Genomic DNA, 25,204 nt, shown 5'->3' on the forward strand with positions numbered 1-25,204 from the left:
CAGGGTGTCCAAACACTATGACCACAGAATTACTCAGAGAGCTTGAAAAACAAAAACGGTCACTGTCCCCCATTCTTGGCACTTACCCTACAGACTGATATAAAATATTAAATGTGGAATCCTAGAATCCTTATTTAAAACCAACCAACTACCCATCCATCCAATCAACCACTCAGGCGATCTGAAGATTGGTGAGACTTGGTAATCACTGGTTTATATTACCACCTTAGGCTTAATATACAAAAGTAGGGCTAAAACATCTACTTTCAACAGAAATGCTATCCCTTCCAGATGGGTGAAAATTGGTTTGGGGTAACTAAGAAAAAAAAAAAACTCACGACTTTTATGTATAACGTACAAATATACAGTACATAAACTCTATCTGTGGTATTAAAAGTAAGAGGTTTACAAAAAAATGGCTGGAAAGGCTCCTCAGGAAGGAAAGTGATAACGTTTGAGAATCACTGGGCTAAAGTAATGAAACTGAACTTTTAATCAATTTATCATAATCCGTGCCCTAAAATGAATGGTGTCTATATCTATGGAGTAACCTTGGAAAGTCATACTCTTTTTCTATTTATGTTTTTCTATTGATGCTGCCATTGCTCCAAGTATTCTAGCGCCAATTTCTTTAGAGTTTCCTTTAGCCTAGGGACACATTTAAAAAATACTATTAACTTTGAGATAACCAAGTTATGACAGTTAACATCTTGGTATTTGTCTATAATGCATACATACATACCTTTTATTTAAAAAAGGGACCTTTTGGTATGTCCTAATTCGTAAATTGCTTTATGTGACAATATGCTGTGAAGTTTTATGTATCAACTAATATTTTTGAATGGTTGAATACTGTTCCATTCTATAAGTTATTTAACTAGTTCTCTAATGCTGGATATTAACTTGTTTCTAATTTTTCACAATTATAAAACAATATCACAATAGCCATCCTTGTAGATAAACTTTTGCTATGTTTTAGCTAACTTAATGACACATCTTCATGAGGCTGAATTTGATTTCTAAAAAATTTCAAAACTCATTAGAGTCCAGTCTTATGAAAACTGCTGCCTGTTCAAGTTGGATGATACAAGTTAAAATTTGTAAATAAAAGTGCCATATAAATGGAAGGCATCAAATTGTTAATTGATAAGTCAAAAAGAGCAAGGGATACAGTTTAGTTTTCTGTAACAGCTAACTAAGAATGAAACGAGAGTAAAAACCTTAAATTTTTGAGTCAGATATACTTTGAAGGTGTTGATAATTCCCAATTTTTCTCTTAATGTCTTTTGATAAAATCTGTTTTTGGGTCTGGGTGGTAGGAATAGGAAATTAAGATTATATGCACATATCTACACTTGTAGATTCAGCATTCAACGTTTCATGTTTTGGAAACAAAGTTCTAAGATGCACATATGGCTGTGGCATGTGACAAACCCCTACAGCCAGCAAACGGAGGCTGGTGTGCTGAAGAACGTGAATGAGCGAGCGAGGATGGATCCGGAGCTAAGGAAGTGGGCTCAAGTCTTATTTACAAATTCAGAGAGACCAAAGAGTTTTAGTCAAAGGACCTATTTTATATATACGTATACACACACACATACACATACACACACACACATTTTTTTTTTTTTTTTGTAGAGACAGGGTCTTGCTATGTTGCCCAGGCTGGTCTTGAACTCCTGGCCTCAAGTGATCCTTCTGTCTTGGCCTCCTAAAGTACTGAGATTACAGGTGTGAGCCACTGGGCCCAGCCCCTATTATGATACTTAAACATTTAAATACTGTTTAAAAAAGATACACAGGCTGGGTGCAATGGCTCATGCCTGTAATCCCAACACTCTGAGAGGCAGAGGCAGAAGGACTGCTTGAGCTTAAGAGTTCAAGACCAGCCTAGGCAACACAGCAAGACCCCATATTTAAAACAAACAAACAAACAAATAAAAAAGATACATACACACAGAAAAGGGTTTAGAAGAAAATATACCAGGTATTAACACTGAGTGCCTTTAGGAACGTGAGATGTTTTCTTTTCCTTCATTTTGTTTGATTTTACTTTTTAATTTTTCTGTAATGATCATGTCCCTTTAGTCATGAAAACATTTCTTAAAGGATATACAAAAATTGTTCAGATAAAATTTTAGTTAAAAAGCAGGTGGATGAAAAAGCAAGCACGTTGAATTTCTTAAGGTTAGAAGATAAAAGGAAAAATTAACAAACAAACCTGAAATGGTAGATGTTCAATTTAACGTGAAAAACAAGCACATTTCAAAATATGTTTTATTGGTACCTCCTCTGATGTCACTTTTCCAATCCTATAGTCAGGACAATACAAGGGATTAGCCAAGGCATTCCGGTAAGCTGCTGCATGCAAATTTTCAATGACATCTGTGAGATAAGTGAAGAAGCATTTAGGGAAATGCACTTTCAGTAAAGACAACATTTTTAAAACCTAGAAAGCAACAAGCCTATACAAATTTGGTCATCTTCTGGCATTCATATGTTAAGAGGACTTAAAATTTATTATCATTTAACCTCTAGTAACTGCCAGTTTCTGCCAGTAGAATGTGCTGAGAAAAAAAAAAAAAAGATTACAAGGCAGCAGCTTCTATATACTGGAGTCCACCTAAACCACTTTTCTAACTTTAACCTAGCTGGTATCACTTGGAAGGTATACTGGCCTGGGTTTTGGGAAGTCCCCATCTAGTTATGGTTCTGCTGCCATCTTGCCATGTGACCTTGGACAAGTCATTTAATCTGAATTTTACTTACTCCTACGTTTCCTCTCTAGGTAATAAGGAGATTGTCAGGTAGCTTTCAGGGGACCAATGGGAGCTTCCACTGGGACTTACTCCTCCGTGGTGCTTGGTGCTTTCCCTGCTTTCTTGCTTCAATGCCTTTTTGCCTGCAGTATTTCCTTCAGTTGCTCATTACCTGGCAACTTGCCTATGCGAGGCACTGTGCTAGGTGCCAGAAATACAGAGATGTGGAACATACAATGCCTGCCCTCAAATTTTAAGAGGAAAAACTGTGAAATAAAGTATTATGGGTACAATGCCGGCAGTGTGTCAGAAGTGCAGTAGAGGTACAAGGGAAGGGCAGTGGGAATTGGAAAACAATTAATACAAGTAATATATGGGATCCATCTTACAGAACGAGCTGGTGTCTCCCAGGGGAAATCATTTGGGAACATCATTTTAGGCATAGGAAGCAGACAAAACAAAGGCATAAAGTATAACGATAATTTGATTCAAATGGGAATTGCAGCTGGAAGAAGAGGGTAGAGCATAAAGTAAGAGAAGTGGGCTGGGGTAAGATCATGCAAGGCCATATACGTATATGCTGTTTGGACTTTATCCCACAGATAATAAGAAGGCTTACTTTCAAGTCAGAAGGATCACTGTAATGGCCGTGTGGGAGATGGACTCAAGATGTAAACCTGGAGGCTGACACCAGCCAGGAGACTACATAGTAACTGTTCAGGCAGAATAGATGCAGGCTGGTGCCTCACAGCCGCCAGTGGGGAAGAAGCCACTCTGGACACATAGGTCATCTTTTCTAAAATTGTACTATTCTATCTATTTCTTCAGTAGAAATCCTGAGCAACAAAGATCATGCTTCTCCGTGACAGCAAGCATCATCATGAAATAACATCAGTCCCCAGGCCTGCATGTGGAGGGCAGCCTGTCCCATGCTGAGCCACTGAGTTGAGCTATTTCTACTCTTCCTGCACATTTCTGCTCCCACCAGAAGTTGTATGACTCCCAAGAGTCAGCGGCGCTTGTTTACAGACTTGTATTACCAGTTGTACTTGTCAAGATTATATAATTAGACATTATATAAACATAAAATATGAATGCAAAAAAGATTCCTATTTAAAAAAATTAAGTTACTTACTTTGGAAAGACTCAATAAAGAGGAGATGGCTAAACAATAATAGCAACACAGCAGTAAGCAATAATAGCAGCAGCAATAAACTGGTACAGGATTTGGGGTAAGCAAAACAACTCTTAAAAATCACTAGGGGTCAGGCACAGTGGCTCATGCCTGTAATCCCAGCACTTTGGGAAGCTGAGGTGGGAGGATCACTTCAGCCCAGGAGTTTGAGACCAGCCTGGGCAATAGAGTGAGACCTCATCTCCATAAAAAAATAAAAATAAAAATTAGCAGGGTGTGGTGGTGTGTGCCTGTAGTCCCAGCTACTCAGGAGGCTGAAGTAGGAGGATCACCTGAGTCCAGAAGGTTCAGGCTGCAGTGAGACTGTGCCACTGCACTCCAGCCTGGGCAACAAGCAACACCCTGTCTCAAAAACAAACAAACAAACATAAACAAAACATTGGGAAGGAAACAGGAAAAACTTCTAGGATCTTACAAACAATTTACTTACCATCAAACATGAAAAATGATTATAAATGTTTAGAAACAAAAGAATAATAAATCTAAATAACAAATTTTTGAAAAAGATATTTTCAAATTCAAGTAGTAAAACATTTGGCCAGGCATGGTAGCTCACACCTGTAACACCAGCACTTTGGGAGGCTGAGGTGGGTGGATCACTTGAGGCCAGGAATTCAAGACTGAACTCCAGTCTGACCAACATGGCAAAACCCCGTTTCTACTAAAAATACAAAAAATTAGCCAGGTGTGGTGGTGCACACCTATAATTCCAGCTGCTCAGGAGGCTGAGGCAGGAGAATTGCTTGAACCCGGGAGGCGGAGGTTGCAGTGAGCCAAGATCATGCCACTGCACTCCAGCCTGGGTGACAGAGTGAGACTCTGTCTCAAAAAAATAAATAAATAAAAATAAAAATAAAATTTTGACAGCAATTTTTTTTCTTCTATAAATTGACCTTCTAAAAAACCCAGTTATCTTAGAATCAAATGTGATCTGGAAATGTACTTACGAGTCTGCGGATTCTGAAAGGCCACAGCTTTGTCAATCTTTAGCTGAGGCTGAAGGTTAGCTACTTCCCAACGACGAAATTCTGGTGCTGTGGTGACATTGAGCAGGAACTCCATTAGAATATCACTACAGAAGACATCGAGATAAGAATTACGAGTCAAAAATGTAAAGCCAACATTTGAGATTCTACATAGCTGTAATGCTCTCAATGTGAAACTTTACGTCTTGCGGTAAGCACAGTGTTTTTGAGCAGTTTATGAACAATAATCCAAAATGGAAGTCAGAGGTCATAATGATGCATTACAAAGACCAGAAGTGAGCAGCTTAGTATTTCTTTCAAAGCAGAAGTCCTAAACACACACAGGTACTTACACATCACCCCGCAGGCATTCCACAGTGTAAGCCATGTTTTCCCTTGTTGCGGTCACACTGAATTGGAAAATAAACTACAGTAAATCATCTGAATCAGGATAGTAAGCTTTCCCTTATAATCTTCTGTTATATCAACCAATTCCTTTGGAAAGAAAATTTCTGAAGTATAAAAGGTGCGAACAATAATATAACAAAACTCCACATATTCACCAACTAAAATTCAAAATTTTTTTAAAAACCAGCAAATAATTCAACCTTAAAAGGAGTGAAATCTGGTCACGTTACAACACAGATGAACCCTGAGGACATTATGCTAAGGATAATAAGCCAGTCACAAAGGGACAAATATTGTATGATTCTACTTATGAGGTACCTGGAGTAGTCAAATTTGTAGAGACTGAAAAGAGAATGGTAGTTGCCAGAGGCTGAGGGGAGGGGAGAATGAGCAGCCATTGTTTAACAGGTACAGAGTTTCAGGTGGGAGAAGAAAGGAAAGTTCTGGAGCTGAATGTTGGTGATGGTTGCTGAATGCCACTTAACTGCACACTTAAGAAAATGATAAATTTGGGCCGGGCGCAGTGGCTCACACCTGTAATCCCAGCACTTTGGGAGGCCGAGGTGGGTGGATCACTTGAGGTCAGGAGTTTGAGACCAGCCTGGCCGACAGGGTGAAACCATGGTCTCTACTAAAAATACAAAAATTAGCCAAGCATGATGGCGCATGCCTGTAATCCCAGCTACCAGGGAGGCTGAGGTAGGAGAATCGCTTGAACCCAAGAGGCAGAGGTTACAGTGAGCCAAGATCATGCCACTGCACTCCAGCCTGGGCGACACAGCGAGACTGTCTAAAAAAAAAAAAAAAAAAAAAAATTTTATGTTATATACATTTGACCACAATTTTTTAAAATGGCAAATAAAGTTGAAGATCTTTTCGTACCCTCCCAAGGCCAATTCCCTCACTCTCTCCCACTCTGGAAACCACAATCATAAGCACTACATAGTATTTTTCTGCTTAAAAAATTAAAATACCTTAAAAAAATCTTGAAACTTGCTTGTTCACACACTATTTTGCCCTTCAGTTGTGCTATGTTGACGTATAGATCTAGTTCATTCTGTAATGGCTGTGTAGCGGTCTCATCATGACTCTGTCATACTTTACCCATTTCCCTAAAGACGGACACTTAGATAATTTCCAGTCTTTATAAAGAATACCTTTGTGAATGTGATTAAAAACTGTGGGGTTTTTCAATATTACCAGATATTCTTTGATTCTTTCCTAAGTGGTTGTATCAATTTATACTCTTATCAGCAGAATGAGACATTCTCTATCATCTTTACCACTGACAACACAATATATAAAAAATCTGGGCTGGGTGCAGTGGCTCACATCTGTAATCCCAGCATGCTGGGCTGAGGTGAGAGGATCACCTGAGGCCAGGAGTTCAAGACCAGTCTGGGCAACATAGTAAGACCTCCATCTGTACAAAAAAACCCAAAAAATTAGCCGGGCATGGAGGAATGTGCCTATAGTCCTAGCTAATTGGGAAGCGGAGGGAGAAGAATCGCTTGGGCCCAGGAGTTCAAGGCTGCAATAAGACATGTCTGCACCACTCCACTCTAGCCTGGGCAACAGAGCAAGACCCTGTCTTTAAAATAAATTAATTAAAAAAAAGAAATGCTGTTTCTGTCCTGACTGTTCCACTGACCAGCTGCTCCCCAAGTCTCTCTCCCTCTCTTTGGATCTTCCTACTCCTGAGACACAACAATATTGAAATTAAGCTAATGAATAACCTGACAATGGCCTCTAAGTATACAAGTGAAAGGAAGAGTCTCATGTCTCTCACTTTAAATCAGAAGCTAGAAGGGATTAAGCTTCTGAGGAAGTGAAGAAAGAAGGCATGTTAAAAACAGAGACAGGTCAAAAGCTAGGCCTCTTGCACTAGTGCAGTTCTTGAAGAAAACTAAAAGTGCTACTCCACTGAACACATGAATGATATGAAAGCAAGACAGCCTTATTGCTGATAATAGAGAGTTTTACTGGTCTGGATTAGATCAAACTGTATTCCCTTAAGTCAAAGCTTAATCCAGAGCAATGCCCTAACTCTCTTCAATTATATGAAGGCTGAGAGAGGTGAGGTGCAGAAGAAAAGTCTGAAGCTAGCAGAGGTTAGTTCGTGAGCTTTAAGGAAAGAAGCCATCTTCTTAATATAATAAAACACAGTGAAGCAGCAAATGCTAATATAGAAGCTGCAGCAAGTTATCCAGAAGATCTACATAAGATCATCGATGAAGGTGGCTACACTAAACCACAGATTTTCAATGCTGACAAAACAGCCTTACATTGGAAGATGCTGTCCAGGACTTTCGTAGCTAGAGAAAAGTCAATGCCTGGCGTCAAAGCTTCAAACGACAGGCTGACTCTTGTTGGGGACTAATGCAGCTGGTGACTTTAGGATGAGGTCATGTACCATTCTCAAAATCCTACAGCCCTTAGGAATTATGCTAAATCTACTCTGCCTGTGCTCTGTGAATGGAACAAAAAAGCCTGGATGATAGTACATCTGTTTATAGCATGGTTGACTGAATATTTTAAGCCCATTGCTCAGAAAAAAGATTCCTTTCAAATTATTACTGCTGACAATGCCAAGAGCTCTGATGCAGATGTACAAGGAGATTGATACTGTTTTCATTCCTGCTAATAGAACATCCCTTCTGCACCCCATGGATCAAGGAGTAATTTTTATTTTCAGGTCTTATTATTTAAGAAATACATTTTGTAAGGCTATAGCTACCACAGATAGTGAAGACGCTGATGGATCTGGGCAAAGTAAATTAAAAAACTTTCTGAAAAGAATTCACCATTCTAGACACCATTAAGAACATTTGTGACTCATGGGAGGATGTCAAAGTATCAACATTAACATAAGTTTGGAAGAAGCCAATTCCAACCCTTATGGGTGACTCTGAGAGGCAAGACTTCAGGGGGGAAGAAACTGCAACTATGGTGGGAGTAGCAAGACAACTAGAAGTGGGGCCTGAAGATATGACTGAAGGGCTGCAATCTTATGATAAAGCTTGAACAGATGAGGAGATGCTTCTTATGGATGAGCAAAGAAAGTGGTTTCTTGAGAGGGATTCTACTCCTGGTTGAAGATGCTGTGAACACTGTTGAAATGATAAAAAAGAGTATTACATAATCTTGGTTGATAAAAAACTGGGAGGGTTTGAGATGACTGACTCTAATTTTGAAAGAAGTTGTGTGGGTAAACGGCTAAAAACAGCATCTCATGATACAGCGAAGTCTTTCATAAAAGGAAGAGTCAATCAATGCAGCAAACTTCACTGTTGTCTGATTTTAAGAAATTATCAGTCACCACCACCTTCAGCAACCACCACCTTGATCAGTCAGCAGCCATTAACGTGGAGGCAAGACCCTCCACCAGCAAAAAGATTATGACTTGCTGAAGATTCAGATAACTGTTAACATTTTTAAAGCAACAAAATATTTTAAAATTAAGGTTATGTACTTTTTTCCAAGACAAAATGTCATTGTACACTTAGTAGACCACAGTATAGTGTAAACATAACTTTTATATCCACTGGGAAACCCCAAATTCCTATGACTTGCTTTGCTGCAATATTCCCTTCATTGTGGTGGTCTGGAACAGAACCTGCAACATCTCTGAGGTATGCCTATATATTGCAGATATCTACTCCCAGACAGTTACTTAAATTTTTACTTTAAGACATAAAGACGTTTTACATTTTGATGTACTCAAATTCATCAGTCTTTTCCTTCTTGTGTTGCTTAAGAAATCCTCAACCTCCTTGATAACAGAGAAAAGTTCCCTTAAAATTGAATATTTTCTGGCATTTTCACTATTTTCTATTACTTATTTAACAAACCTTAATTTGCCACCAACTGCTTCAATTCCACGGGTTATCTTGAAAGATGAAGCTCCTTTTGTCGTCTTGAAAAAGAAAAGAATGATTATCTTTGTAGCTTTTCAATGCCAAGTTTGCCAAACATCACACTATATCAAAATCTGTTGTGAGCAGATTTAAAAAGAATTTTACTAAATTCCTGCATCCTTTTTTAGTTAAGAATTATAAAACAAGGCTCAACAAAAAGCTTAAGTATAGATTTTTACATTAAGTACATTCATGTAAAATTTCCAGTGTCAAATACAAGCTTACTGGATTCATTAGTCTATTCTGAAAGAGACTTGTATATGGGAAAAAAAGAGTTAATTTTCTTTCAATTTATGGCACTTCATTTTAAAAATTTGTTTACTGAATTTCTTATGCTCTGACATCAACATTCATATGGATACTAATTTAGTGCTTCTCTGTGGCAAATATCTTGTGATTTCTCATTTTACATTAGGGGACTGTACTGGGTTCAACAGTGTTCCCCTCCAAATTTATGTCCAGCCAGAATGTTTGCATGTTACTTTATTTGGTAATAAGGTCTCTGCAGATGTAAGTACTTAAGATGACATCATATTGGATTATAGTGGGCACTAAATCTAATATAACTGGTATCCTTATTAGGAGGAAATGTGGACACAGACAGAAGGAAGGCCATGTGACAACAAACGCAGAGACTGCGGTGATGCAGTTGCAGGTCAAGGAACATGAAGGGTTGTGGGCAACTGCTGGAAGCTAGGAACAGGTGGGGGAGGCTATGTGCCTTCCTAGAACCTTTAGAGGGATCACAGCCCTGCTGATATCTTGGCTTGGCTTAGACACCTTGACTTGGACTTCTAGCCTCTAGAACTCTGACAGGATAAACTTATTTGGTTTAAGCTACCCAGTCTGTGGTAATTTGTTATGGCAGGTCAAGGAATCAAATATAAAGACATTGATTTTAGTTTTTCTTTTTCACAGGACCAAGATACCACAGCATTTCCAAACACTTGAGGTAGTGAAGATACTCACCAGACTGGATGTAAGACGCAGCAAATGGGTGGTTCCTAAATTGTTGGAGTCCTCATATCTACTGCCTGCTTTAATGAACAAACCAATTCTTGATATAGGAGCATAGTTTTCCAAAGAAGCAATCACCAAGCCATTTGGTAACTTGGTAAACTGTATTTAAAATAAAGTAGAGATATAATGAATGTCTTCGTATTACCAAGGAGAGTAAGGCATGTATTGCTTCCAGCGAGCAAGTTAGTGGGACTAACCTCAAGGTCCTGAGGTTGTGGCGGTGCTCCTGCAGGCGCAGCTGTGGCTTTAACTTTGGGGGCAACTTTGAGGGAATAAAATCTCTAAACATAAAAAACACAGGTTACACATATTTCTCACAAGAACAGTGCTTTATATAAAAGCATGGTACCTTAGGGTACCCAAACGACAGAGAGTGTTCAGGGGTAAAAGGAGCAATAACCACCTCCATGGGAGGATTTAGCTGCATAACATTTTTTTTTTTTTTTTTTGAGACAGAGTGTCCCTCTGTCGCTCAGGCTGGAGTGCAGTGGCGCAATCTGAGTTCACTTCAACCTCCACCTCCTGGGTTCAAGCCATTCTCCTGCCTTAGCCTCCCAAGTAGCTGGAATTACAGGTGCGTGCCACCATGTCCAGCTAGTTTTTGTTTTGTATTTTTTAGTAGAGATGGGGTTTCACTGTGTTGGCCAAGCTGGTCTTGAACTCCTGATCTTAAGTGATCCGCCCGCCTTGGTCTCCCAAAGTGTTGGAATTACAGGTGTGAGCCACTGCACCCCGCCTAGCTGCATAACTTATTATGGACTTATTAACCCACCAGCTTGCCCAAGCCATTCTTAAACCTCTATTTATTAGTGATTTATAGAGTTCTTGATGCTTATTTTTTAAATGATGTAAAGAATCACTGTATTTTCTTATCTTTCAGTTACCTTATAAAAGTTTCATGGTCCTTTGTAGTTCTAAAGCTTTGGCATTTTTTGAAAAAGTGTCAGATCACCCCATCCACAACCTTTTTTGTTGAGACAGAGTCGTGCTCTGTGTCCCACACTGGAGTGCAACAGCGCGATCTCGGGTCATTGCAATGTCTGCCTCCTGGATTCCAGCGATTCTCCTGTCTCAGCCTCCCAAGTAGCTGGGATTACAGGCACATGCTGCCACGCCTGGCTAATTTTTTGTATTTTAGTAGAGATGGCGTTTCACCCCATAGCTCCGGCTGGTCTCAAACTCCTGAGCTCAGGCAATCCACCCACCTCAGCCTCCCGAAGTGCTAGAATTACAGGCGGGAGCCACCACACCCGGCCTGTGTCCACAACCTTTTATAGGTTTCAGCTTCTTGTTTTTTTTATCTGCCCAATGAATGTCATCCGTTCAGTCTATTTTCCAACTGAAATGGTTTCATCTCCTTAATCATCTTAGAAACCTTTAAAAAAGTCAAACTAGCTGGGCGCGGTGGCTCACGCCTGTAATCCCAGCACTCTGGGAGGCTGAGGTGGGCGGATCACCTGAGGTCAGGAGCTCGAGACTAGCCTGACAAACATGGAGAAACCCCATCTCTAATAAAAATACAAAATTAGCGGGGCGTGGTGACGCATGCCTGTAATCCCAGCTACTGGGGAGGCTGAGGCAGGAGAATCACTTGAACCCGGGAGGCGGAGGTTGCAGTGAGCCGAGATTGTGCCATTGCAGTCCAGCCTGGGCAACAAGAGCAAAACTCCATCTCAAGAAAAAAAAAAGAAAAACACAAAGTATATACCAACTTCCTCCAAGCCCTCAATATTTTCCATTGTATCTTCACTCTCGTGTGCTGTATTAAGACCACACAACCAAAGGTCTTACTTTTTTTGACTAAATAAAACATTTATGACATGTATGTCATCCTGAGATTAACAATGGCTTCATCCATGTCAGATTCTCAATATATAAAATGCAGTTACTGGTAGGGTAAAAGGGTCCCATTAAATATTAGATAATGGACCCAAAATGCATTCATTTTATTCAGTTTGTTTTGGCAAATGTTATACAATGCCATACAAATCATTCTGATTATGACTAAAATTCATGAGGTTATTAGAGGAGATGATAAGTGAATAAAACTTGGTGCTCCCGAGACCCAATGAACACCTCCTCGCTGGAGTTTCCCAGACATCCCTGCACAGTCTGCAATGCCTCCACTCTGTGCTGTCCAGAAGGCTGTTTGTTGTACATCATTAGTGCTGTACTAGGTTGGCTGCTGGTTATCACTTGCTTTTAGTACTGCTTTTCAGTTATGAATTACAATTAGCTTTACTTTATCGTCATCAATTTAGTTTGCTGGGTATGGTATAGTTAACCTTCTTTGTAATTTTGGCCTATAATTTTCCAAAAAGTAAACTTTTAAGACATATGGGCATAGCAATTCAAATATGAATAATCTATAATTCTGTTAGCAAGTGAGATTTTAGGTGTTTTCCAACCAAATGTGCCCAAATAGTGACTCTTTGTTGGTAATTTTTTTTTTTTGAGACGGAGTCTCGCTCTGTCACCTAGGCTGGAGTGCAGTGGTGTGATCTCGGCTCACTGCAACCTCCGCTTCCTGGGTTCAAGAGATTCTCCTGCCTCAGCCTCCCGAGTAGCTGGGATTAGAGGCGCCCACCACCACCACGCCCGGCTAATTTTTTTTTTGTATTTTTAGTAGAGACGGGGTTTCACCATGATGGCCAGACTGGTTTCGAACTCCCGATCTCAAGTGATCCGCCTGCCTCCGACTCCCAAAGTGCTAGGATTGCAGGTGTGAGCCATCGTGCTCGGCCGGTAATGTGCTTCTTAATCGTCCCATTCAAATCAGCAAATTATCCTAATAACTGTCATGCAATTTTCTAAATTATTTTGTTCTAATAACAAGATATATCTAAGTTTATTCTCCTATATAAAGTGCTAAAATTAGACACATAAATAATTGCTTTCAAGTTCACTGCAATTTGTTTACTTTGGGCCTCTCCAACTGTTTTCTCTGAGCTTTTTCTATTGCAAAATAGAATGGAGAAGGAAATTTTGGGGTCTTTTGCCAATCTAACCGTGCTTCCCTCCAAGGGTAATCACTGGTGTGTCTAGGTATACCTGGAAGGTTAATGCAATTACAGCCTAAATTGATATAGCCCACAGCACATTTATGTAAACATAAAGCATAAGAACATTCCATGCCCAGGTCTGGTCTTCCGCATCTCCATCTAGGGGGGTTTCTCAACACAGGTACTACTACTGGCACTTAGGGCTAGATAATTCTTTGTTGTAGGGCGAAGTTTAGCAGCACCCCTGGCCTCTCCATGCCAACAGCATCCTCCTTACAAGTTGTTGCAACTAAATATGTCTCCAAACATCGCCACCGGTTCCCTGGGGGCATACTGTCCCTCGCTATAATTTTTTTAAGTGTTCCCCCTTACCCCTCTTAATAACCACTGTCCCACAGTGATATAACCCTGGTGTGTGAGTTTTCCCCAAGTGACAGCTATGTTTAATTTAGGCTTGAAGAGGAAACTTAATTAAGGAGCTTTTGAGGACAAACAGAGACGTCTTGGAGGAACCGTCTAACATACGATCAAGAAAAGCAACGTCAGACTAAGACACCACAGTAATTAACAATGAAGTTCCAGGTACTGTGTTAAGTGTTCTACCTGCATTAGCTCCTTTCTTATACTTTTATTCGCTGGGGAAACTGACGCTCCGTGATAAACCAAGGAGCAGAGGCTGCAGCGGATAAAGTGAAGGTGGGGGGCTAATTGCGCCGTCCTCCTGCTCCCCCTGGGTTTCACGGTCTCTTTCTCCAGCACTTGAGTACCGGAGTGACCTTCAGAAGTCTCTCCAGGGAGTCGCTTCAACTCCGCTCTTACGTCCTGCCCCTCTCTTCAGGTTTCCTGGTGTTAGGTCTCTTGTGCTCACAGCATGAGCTGGGCCTCCAAAGCCTGACCCAGTCTGCAGCCCACTTGGCCCGCAGGGTTCAGCTGAAGGGCAGACCGAATCCCAAGGCCCAGACCCCAGGCCAGACATCTCCGCCTCGTATCACCTTGTCGACACACTACTCCGCAGCCCTTTCCCAAACCCGCCATCTGAACTCACCGAGAAGGACCCGGCTCTGGTTAGTAGCTTCATGATTCAAGATTGTTCTGACACACGGTCACTGCCAGATTAAAGGAAAGCAAGATGGTGGCGGAGGCCGGGAGTTTCCCAGCGTTCCCTGCTAACGCTTTCCCACGTCCCCTTCGTGAGGTACTCTCTATACTGCCGCGCTCTACTGCTCCCTGCATAGGGTTAGACCAGTCCAATTCCTCCGAGACTCAGAATAGGGAGACGCACGATTTCCCAAGTAAACATGCAGAGAATAATGTACGTCACTGCTTTTTGCGTTCTTCTCCTGGCCTGAATATCCAGTATGCACCCCTTTTCTAAGTACGTCTGCAGCAGCCCGTCACAACTCCCCCCGCTGTCTTGGCCTCTTCCGCTCGGGATTGTCCAATGGGACGCGCCTCTTTTGGGACTTCGCAGGCGCTCTCCAGGATGACACCTGCACTGGAGGCCCTGGGTTTCCGCGTCCTTGGACATTGGGGGCTTCAGGAGATTCCTGCCACTCCACCTTTCTGCAGAGGTCTTGGGCATCGAAGCCCAGCGTAGTTGCCTCTTGCTGGGTGAAGTCCTTACTGGATCTTTAGCTCCGTGAAACAGGGGACTTGTTCAACGTATTCGCCGCTGTGTCCCCCAGAGCAGGCCCGGGACACACCGGGAGGGTCAACAACCCGGGGGAATCATCACAAGGCTTTTGGTCTCGTGGAATTTACGTCCTAGGCTGGGGCTACATAGAATATAAAAACTGAGCTATAGTTTTTGTGTTAGGAAAATAGAAATGTTTTGGACAAAAAAAAGATTAGCTGGGCGTGTTGGCGGGCGCCTGCAGTCCCAGCTACTCGGGAGGCTGAGGCAGCAGAATGGCTTGAACCCGGGAGGCGGAGGTTGCAGTGAACCCAGATCGCGCCACGCCACTGCACTCCAGCCTGGGCGACAGAGCGAGATTCCGTCTCAAAAAAAAAAAGAGAGTTAGCATTAGACACCACATTTGTAGCACCAGTCTGTTTCATAAGATTACTTTTTTGAAGTAGCAAAACAGACAATAAAAGTGAAAATATAATTGGGGAACATTATTAATTTCAAATGAATGTATTCTGTACTATTTTGTTATCACACAGGATTCAACAGACATTATGTGAAATATCTTCCTCTACTTACAAAATAGAATCTATGCTCTAAATAATTTTGTAAAGGGAAATGAAGGACATCCCTTTTCCGGCCCAACAAAACAAAATTAAAATGTCCAGAAGAGGTAATCACTGTCAAAATGAGCAAGTAAAATAAGGTCATTAAAATAAAACATGTCACCATCAGCAAATATACATGAATACACAGCATCCAGCCAAGAAAATAGTGATTTTCTTCATATTTAGAATACTAGAGTCATTGTATCCACATATATTTATACAAAATTTAAATAATTTTATGCCTTAAAAAGTCTAAGGATAAAAAGAAATTTTGTAAGCATCTATAGCTAAAGATATGAAGGAAGTAATTTTGATTCCTAAATCTACAGTCTCATTTCCTTTTTGCAAAAAAAAAACAAAAAACTGTGAGTTAGTAGTCAATATCATCTTTTACAGAGAAAGAAATGAAAACGTAGAAAGGTTATGGTGTTGCTCAGGGAAACACCTGGGTTAAACCTGAGTCTAAGAAGCCCATGCTCTTTTTGTGACCTCACCATATGCTATGAATGTGGTTTCTTCTCTCTTCTCTCTCTTCTGTGGAGTTCATTCTAGATGCAGTTGTCAATCCCTAGATTTTCATTTCATTCCATTCTTCTCTTTGTCAAAACCTCCTAACTCACACAGTTATAGAGTAACAGTGGATCAAAACCTGAAGAATATGCTTTAAGTTCATTGATTTTAATTCTTTTGATTGAGAAATTAATAAACTAGGGAGAGAAGCAAGGTGACCTGTACAAGTTACAGTAAAGGGAAAAACTGAGAAGAAACTCAAATATCATCCAATCTTGAGATAAATATTATTCTCTTGCTTTGGAACAAAATCCGAACTTTTTCAGTTTATCTTAGAATGCTCCAAATTTCCTCATTTTATATACTTTTAACTTCTGTCTTTGCTTTAAAAGCATTCTTTCTGTACATTATTTAGCTTTCCTACTGTTTTCCTACACATTTGTTTTGCTTCTGCCTCTCTTCCCACCAACTGAAAAGAGTTTGTCTAGGAAGTCAGTTCAATCCATCACCACAATGACCATTTCTGTTCCTCCAATGTTTCTACAGTCTTTTACAGGTATTTTTTCCTTAAGTTTCTTATTAAGCTGTGTCCTGACTGAATGATTTTCCATCTTTTCATTGTCAGTGTTCAAACTTCTCACTTCCTTTGAATCCCCAAAAGCATATGGTATCAAACATACTAGATTTATTAGAAGTATATATTCAAGAAAATTCTTTGAATAAAAGATGAGATACACAGAATAATCTTTAAATGCTGATGTTCTAAAGATCTCAATATCCCCTTCCACAATTAGAATAGGATTGTGTCTCATTAAAAAAAAATAGAATATTTGGGTAGATAGATAAGCTTAGAATGAAAATTGAAGTAAAATAAAAATTTCTTTCTAAACTTAAACCTTTAACGATTTTAACACTATAATTTTTTTACCACTGAAAAGTAGATATTTTTTCTTGTATATAATATTATGACAGGTATTTTGTACAATAAAGAAAGATTGTTACTTGTCCAAAATTATACAGCTAATAAGTTTTAAAGTCAAAACTGAACCTAAAATTCAAACGGCACATCCTTTAATCCATATGGCTCCCTATGTTAGCTATATTATTATAATTATTAAAATAATGTTTACTATGACTTCTGCCACTATTACTACTATTATTATTCGGAAACTGCCATATAAGCAAAGCTTCATTGGCTTCATAGTTAATCCACTCCTGGAAAATAAGTTTTATCAGCAGCATTAATATGTCATACTAAATAAATGAAAGAAATCAGTCTTATTTATAACATATAGAAATGGCATTTTTTTCCACAGCATCTCAGCCACATTCATTTTTACCTTGAATTTGGCTATATCATGAGAGATTAGATGGCTCTGAGATATTAAAGTTAGCAACATAATGAGATGTCAAAAAACACAACATTCATTTAAAGTGGTTAGGTGAATCTTGGAACCAAAGTCACTTTAAAATAACTTAGGCACTGGAAAGTAAATGCAGCAATTAGAGAACTAATGTTAGCATGAAATTGTCCAAGCTGGAAAGACTCATCAGGAGAAAAGTAACAGAAGTCTCCAGAAGGAGAAATATTGAAAATCTGTATCTTAGTCACATATACCTCTATGACTGCACACTTCACATTGAATTATATTCACCCTATGGGTGTATTTCCTCCGCCAGGTTGTGAACTATTTATTCTCTTTTATATTTTTACTTTGTACTGCCACTGTCCACAGTAGACCATTTATGTGAGTAAATTAATGTTGAAATTGCTTTAAATTACTCACTGTGGCACTTACTAACAAGACCACATTAAAGAATGAGAAACAAACAAACACAGTCATATATTTTTAAAACAGTTAATATGAATAATTTTCATAAAATCAATTCTGGATCATTTAACTTCAATCTCAGATAACTACTCCTTCTTACTAAGATTACTGTTATTTGAAAATGTTAAAGAATTGAATGTAAGTTTTAGGAAAATAAATACCTAAGGAAAGTAAAAATTCAAAGAACTAAAATGACTATTCATTGGGCTTCAAGGAAATGTTTTATGTTTTATTTATTTTATTTGCAAATTGGGGTTATATACTTAGGATATAAAAGACTTCAGATAAAATATTAACCTTTTTAGTCACAGTCTTTTAGCTCATCTCTACTACACTACACTTATTGCGCCATCTTTAAATATTCAGTGTTTAAAGAAAAAGAGTCTTAAAACTTGAATTCATTCCGCCAAACACATAAATTGCTTGTCATAATTTGACAATTAAAGCATCAGGAGAAGGCATCTGTAAAAGCAATGTAATACCAGAAATTCAGCAATATTTAAACCGCCTTCCACTCAATTGCGCTATGGTAATTTTATGTTTTATCATATTCAGTTCTACTGAGGAATTTTTAGTGTATACATTCATTCTCAAATAATTTATATGACATTATTAAAATTGAGCATAGGTAAACTTTGGTTCAGATACAACGACGATTAAATACTATTACAGTTTCAAATTTGTTCTCTATTAACCTCCTTTAATCTTGTAACAGAAAAACTTGAATTTTTATACAAGTTGACATTTGAACTTTAAAACACAGAAGAGTAGTGCATATTTCAAGAGATATATTCTCTGCTTTATTATCAAATGATCTAAAATCGCTACTACCTTTAAAAAGCCCATGAATTAAATTTTACCCAAAATTTGTCAAACACAGAAATACACTCTCATCTACATTTCTTGTTTAGTTTCCATTTGATTTAGGGCTTCCATTAAACATTTATTACTAGGAAAAGAAGAAAACCTGCCAGTCTGGGAAAAATCAAAAAGTATTATAGGGCAAATGGATGTTCCCTTATACATATGTCATGGAATAAAATCACTTAAATCCTTTTTTCTACTTAATTATAATACTCTAAAAGGTTCCCAAGTTTCCTAATTAAAACTGTCAAAAAAAAAAACACAAAACACTTCTGTCATTTGATGTAGCTGTTGAGTGCATACCAAGTTCATTGTGAAAAAGTTCACATCTAGCAGTTTAGTTCTATAGTTGTTGGTTAAGAGAATGTGGGTATAGCGGTTTCCAGTGAGTTAATACAGTTGGATCTTAAATTTCTAATGTTAAAAGACAATGTTTTACAGATAATCAGGGGCAACAAGGAAATTACATATACTTATATTCTAATATAAGGATTTGATTTGAATAGATACAAAAATAATCAAGATGTCCACAGTATAAAATGAAGTATGAGCTATAAAAAGCTCTGATCTTGAAATTTAAGAGATGTGGGTTCTAATTCCATCTTTTGCATTACTTGCAATGTTGAACACATCACTTCACCTTTTTATACTCTTGTTTATTAGTGAAGAAACTTTGTTTATTATGAATAGGTAAAAATATGAGCTCGCACGGCCCCTTCCAATATTAAATAGTATTTATTCTGTCACTGTTTCCTAACGGTTCTGCAATTAATCATCAATAAATCATGAGATTTGTGCTGAATTTGAATGATACGGTTATTTTAGCATGAACTCTCATTCACCAGCTCACACATTAGAATAACAGCATCACAAAAGGAGGAAGAGAGTATTAAATAGAATTATGAAGCTTAGAGTTTCAATTCTCTTATCAATGCCATAACTTTTGAAATTCTTATCATTGAAAATACAAAATTAGAAAAGAAATAGTGGTCACTAACAAGTTGTTTTAATAATTTTTGCTATATGGGAGATAATATTAAGCCAGTCTACATCTTTTAGAAAAGAATAAGAAGAAGAAGATTTTAAAATAACAAAATAAGGCAAAATACAATACCTAACAGATTAAACATGCGACTTTTCACAATGTTTTCAGATATATTTGGGGTCAATCTGTTCCAGTGCCCAGGAATTCCTATCATATTTAATGATCATGAAACTGCCAATTAAATAAAAATGTATTTTTAGAAAACAATAATTCTTTTAAAAATTCTTGTTGTCACTCACCTGTAACTTCCAATAATATTACTTTTAATCATCAGGGATTTTGTCTAGTTTAATACATTTAAAGGCTGAAGAACAATAGTATCTCAACAAATATTGCATAATTGAAAGTAAGTTCTTGCATGTAACTGAAATGGGAGAACCTAGGTGAATTAAAACAGTTGTTCTAAATTCTTGAATATTGCCTTTATATTTCATTTAATTTCAGAAAAAAATCCTTAATACTTCTAAGTATAACATTAATTATTTAAGAAAATAAAGATAAAACTTTATATACTTAAACGTAAATTTCTCACAAAATCAACATCCCATTTCTCTACTATTTATATGATAAATACAAACTCCTGCAACTAATGACATATTTGTAAAACTACATTAATAGACCTGGTTGCAGCTCCAGATACTTTATTACTATCATTATAATATCTCTCGATGAGAACATCTCAGTATTTTTAGCCTCATGATGAATGCTTCTGCCAATATTATAACTCACAAAAGGAAGAGAATTTCAATCAATTTTTTATCACCTATATAATCAGCAACATTTCTCTTCCTAAACATATGCTACATTTACTACTGGATAGTAATGGAAGATGAGATGTTCTCCTTTCTGAGTTGTTAGCAGCTATAAGAATGGGATGAAGAACATCTCTACTCCCTTCACAAAATGTTTAAATATATAATTACACTTTTCCAGTCAATGGTTATGAAAGAGAATTTTTGATCATTCAGATAAATGAAATATTCCTTGCCTAAAATGCAATTGCTTATTTGGATACTGTTCAGTTTAGTCACTTTACCTTTAATTGGCTCCATATTTTCTAGTAAAGATACTATCACAATATTTTTCATAGCAAACTCATAAAATGTATTGGCTTCTTGCTTTTTATCTAGATCTCCGCTCTATGTAAATTGAGTGTGAGAAATATTTGGAAACATGACTGGCATAAGAGGAAATAGGTGAGTCCTGTCAGATCTGTTATGAGAAGGTCATTTGTGAAAATAAATAAATAAATAAAAAGTGGTAGCCATTGGGCAACAAGTTATTTAGATCATTATGAGTTTTTAAGAACCACTTCGAAAAAAAGAAAAATCAACTTTACACCTATGTTTCAAAATGTATCTAATGAAACATTTTTTGAAATGTTTAAAAATGGCAGTGATCACAAGAAATTCTAGCTTAAGAAATACATGGGAAATGAAAATGACTGTAATTTCTTAAGATTCTCACGAATGATAGATCTCACACTATTTTATATTAGATTAAAAATGACAGATTCTTTTTTTTATTTCCATAAAACAGACAATCTTGATTTATTTTTCAGAATTACTCGGTGGCCTCTCTGGAAAGTTCCCAGTTCCCTGCACTGGAGAAAAGAGAAACTACCATACTTTGAACAGCTTTGTAACACTTATGAGCTTGTGTTTGAGGAGGGTGTAATGTCAAAAATATAATATGCACTACTCTGGGATATAAAACTAAAGACCTGTGTTTTAATGTATGGGGATTAATAGACATAAAATTATCTACAATTAGCTGATGCAAATATTTATAACAGGTAAAACATAACTGAAGTTATACAGTGTTGTGTCAAGTTCTTGGGATTCAATTCAATACTTCAAAATAATTTTGATGAAAGAAATCCATTGTAAAACCAATTTTCTAAAAAAGCAAATATATGTTTCCCTTTAAAAATTGCTTTTATAGCCACTGTATTAAAACACTATATTTTGTGTCATTCAATTTAAATAAAATAATTAACTAAAAAGCTGTTTAAGTGTCTTGAAAAAATATAAACTAATAATATTCAGTTTATTAGAACCCTTCTAACAATACACATTTGAATCTCCAAAAATCATAAAATAGGAAAGATATCTTACTTGAGTGGGTAAGGAGATGGAACATAGTTCATAATAGTTTTTAATCTTAAATCTTAAGCATTAGGAGTTTTATATACTTCATTACTTTTTAAAATGTACCTGCCTCTAATGTGGAGTTATTGATTACAAATGGTCAGAAAATAGACCTCTGCAGTGATTCTACTGCTTTGAGCTTCCGACCAGTCTCTTTCCTGCTATAAAGTGTTAAGAAGTTCATGTAACATGTTAGCACAGCCTTACAACACTGTTCTTAATATCTTGTGAGAAACGCATTACTCTCTTACTTTATGCTTGGATTGTCAGAAAGAAGAAAGAGAGAATAAAATCAACTCCTGGAGTCAGAATTTCAAGAAAACAAACTACATGAATGTATGAATTTATTATTTAAAGTAAGAGAAATAAATTTCCAACAACTTAGTAAAAATTTAAAAACCCATATTTGAAAAGAAAGTTCAAAGACAATAGGTAAACAAGATACGTGAGAAAGAATGGATTCAGCAAATTACAATATTGTAAATAAATATCTGAGCCTCATAAAATTCTGGATTAGTTTTTGACAGATGAAGGAGACACTGAACTCTGCTATAACTTTGTTTTAGCCAATCAAACTCTCTACAGTCAAATCATATTCACAGTATTACAGCCATCTAGAGAACTTTTCATCATTTTTATTTTAATCTTCATAAATTATGCCTTTATTTTGTCTAGAAGTAAGACAAACTCCAAAACGCTTTGGCCAGACTGTGCGGGCCCTTTGCCCTTTACTGACACCCTCTGGTCCATATTGCTAAGTCAGTTGTGACAGACAATCACACTTGTACCTCTACCCTGAAAGTGGTCAAAATTTTCTAAACTGCAAAGTAAAAGAGACATTTAAAGAAATACATATTAGCCAAACCTGGTACATTTCTAACAGATAGTGCTACTTAATTGGACACATAAGATTGAAGTAAATTTTCACAAGCTACTAATTTTAATGATTCATCTTACATAAACATATTCTATGTATAGATTCATGATCTGATTTCAGTTTGGCTCCCTGACTAAGAATTGTTTCAGACCACCTAATACTTGAAGTACTAACTGCTCACCTTGAGAAACATTCAAGTATTTCAGCCATTCACTTAAAAATTCTACAACTGTAGCTTTTTTGATGTATTTCCAAAAGCACCCTGGTGTACATGTGCCTCACAACTTATAGACAAAGTCTGGCATTTAGTTAATTTATGGGATTATATTTTTATCTAACTTTTGAGAATCTAACTTTCTGTTTAGTTGTCTATGGAATCAGAAAGAAATTAAAATTAGCAGTTTTTCTCCTCCTTTCTCAATTTTCAGAAGTTTTAAATAATTTAAAGGATACACCAATTCCTAAGCAAAAACACTGGCACTTGTAATAATCATTTCACTGACTTTCTATTTTCAGATAGGCTTTAATATTATTCCCTCACACTCCAGCTATTTTTAAAATTCTATTCTTTATATTGCATTTCCCTTTTTGTAACTTTAACTTTTTTTTTTTTGCTTTTTTCCCTTTAATAGACTTAAATGATCTTTGTATGTAATATCTTTAATTTGTTATCATTAGTTTTATATGACATATTCTTAGTCATACCTCTTTTCTATTAGAGTCAGAGTAAACTTATGCCTGTTAAGTTTAAGACTCAGCATACTAGTCCCCACATAACTTAGAATAATTTCAGCATGAAATAGGAGAACATGCAAGCAACCATGAAAATTGCCCAAAATTGACTACAGGCATTTTCAAAAACAGTTAATGACCTAATCATTATTTTTTAAAATACTTAGAGTCATAATATTAATCATAATGAACTCCTTTAAGCTGCCTGTAATGGTCATAAGTACTTCTGTAGTTCTGTTGCAATTCAACAGTAATCAATGATATCTGCATTAATTTTTAAATTTGACTAGTTGTCTATATTTTTAAATGCTAGTATTCTAATGAACATCTACTTCTTTCATCCTTATTTCCACAGTCGAAATTGAGAATCAAAGTAGAAGTATTGACCCTCTAAATGATTTTCTCTTTTAAATTAAGAAACAAATGAATTAAATGTAGGTAAGGCGTTGAACATACAACAGTTTAAAAGTTTTTTGCTTCTCACCTGCATTTAAATTACCACATGAAATTGTATTCTTGGGAGAACGGTTCTAGATTTAAAAGTAATATAATTCTAAAATATTTAGTGGATTCTGGTTCTTTCGCAAATAAATGTAGTTGAAACAACTTATTGTTCAGGTCATCAGAGTAATTCTCAGCTTATAGTACATCAGGTTTATGTATGTGCAAATTGATATTCTCTTCCATATATGTCCACACAAAACATGGTAAGGATTTCTGAACATAATTTTTTAATCTATCACAATCCTATACAACCTTTAGAAAAAAGCTCAGCGTAATCCAAGATACAGTTTTTCTCAGTCTCACGAACTTTGTAGAACTCCACTTATACAGCATCCCTACTGAATTTTAACAAGTTATTGCAATGCCAGATGCCCAATTATTTAGTCTCAGAAACTCATTGCTCAAACATAAGGCATACATTCAGTACCTGAGAACAGCATCCTATTTTCCGAACATTTAGTTTCTTTTGTAGAAACATCCTCACTTTATCCTGGCATTTATTGCCTTACAATTTGCGTGTAGGAATTGTTTACTCTTATTTCGGGTGGCATCAGGAGATATACAAATAGGTTATATTTACTCTTGTTTCAACTTTTTGCCATAAAATCCCAGCGGAAAATAAAATCGTGTTTTCTTTCTTTTATTTAAAAAAGCTTCATCTTACAGTTTTTACATTCTGGCAACATGGCAAGAAAGGATGGCTTTGCAGAAGAGAGTGTGTCAAAAATCCTAAGTGGCTGGGAGATGAAGTGCACAATCACAGAACGCAGTCACTGGCAAAGGAATGTCAGCCACTTACCAATAAGATGCCAGACTCCACTGTCCTTCCTCTGTGACTCTCAATTCCTGTCTCCCATCCTCCTGCCCGTCAGCACAGTTCAGAGAGAGCGGTTCCTGGGGTCCTTTGCAGCCTGTGGCAGAGGCGAATTGCGGAGTTCTTAATCATTCAGAGGGAATCCTCCAGCTTGCTGTGCCTCCCGCAGCATAGGGGACCCAGGTAACGCATCCTCTCTGCCCTGAGTTTTAATGGCACTTTGGCTGCCGCCTTCTCACAGTTCCGCTCCCCCACGCCGTAGTTGGTTATATTGGGAAGTAGGTGCGGCGCCTTCTGCGGCTGGTGTGTTTGGGGCTGGCGTGTTTTCCTCCAATGAGTCTGCGCGCCCCGCGCCCCGCGCCTCTGACTGGCTGT

At 37.4% G+C, this 25,204-nt stretch overlaps 2 protein-coding genes across 2 annotated transcripts in view; one reads left to right on the plus strand and one right to left on the minus strand.

The window, feature by feature from the left end:
- PDZD9 (PDZ domain containing 9) overlaps positions 1-10,383 on the plus strand; it is a 45,777-nt gene extending 35,394 nt beyond the window's left edge. The window contains exon 5 of the mRNA XM_054533644.1: positions 10,163-10,383. Coding sequence (XP_054389619.1) covers positions 10,163-10,195 — 33 coding nt within the window. The 3' untranslated portion in view covers positions 10,196-10,383. The remainder of the gene's footprint in view (positions 1-10,162) is intronic.
- The window catches only part of LOC100456655 (cytochrome b-c1 complex subunit 2, mitochondrial), a 30,319-nt gene extending 15,622 nt beyond the window's left edge, over positions 1-14,697 (minus strand). Inside the window, exons 1-7 of the mRNA XM_002826213.5 lie at positions 14,312-14,697; positions 10,462-10,545; positions 10,214-10,363; positions 9,179-9,243; positions 5,273-5,329; positions 4,902-5,026; positions 2,288-2,385 (exon numbers count right to left, since the gene is read on the minus strand). Coding sequence (XP_002826259.2) covers positions 2,288-2,385; positions 4,902-5,026; positions 5,273-5,329; positions 9,179-9,243; positions 10,214-10,363; positions 10,462-10,545; positions 14,312-14,344 — 612 coding nt within the window. The 5' untranslated portion in view covers positions 14,345-14,697. The remainder of the gene's footprint in view (positions 1-2,287; positions 2,386-4,901; positions 5,027-5,272; positions 5,330-9,178; positions 9,244-10,213; positions 10,364-10,461; positions 10,546-14,311) is intronic.
- Positions 14,698-25,204: the final 10,507 nt, after the last annotated feature.

Source organism: Pongo abelii, chromosome 18 (genome assembly GCF_028885655.2).
Source record: "Pongo abelii isolate AG06213 chromosome 18, NHGRI_mPonAbe1-v2.0_pri, whole genome shotgun sequence".
Lineage (NCBI taxonomy): Eukaryota > Metazoa > Chordata > Mammalia > Primates > Hominidae > Pongo > Pongo abelii.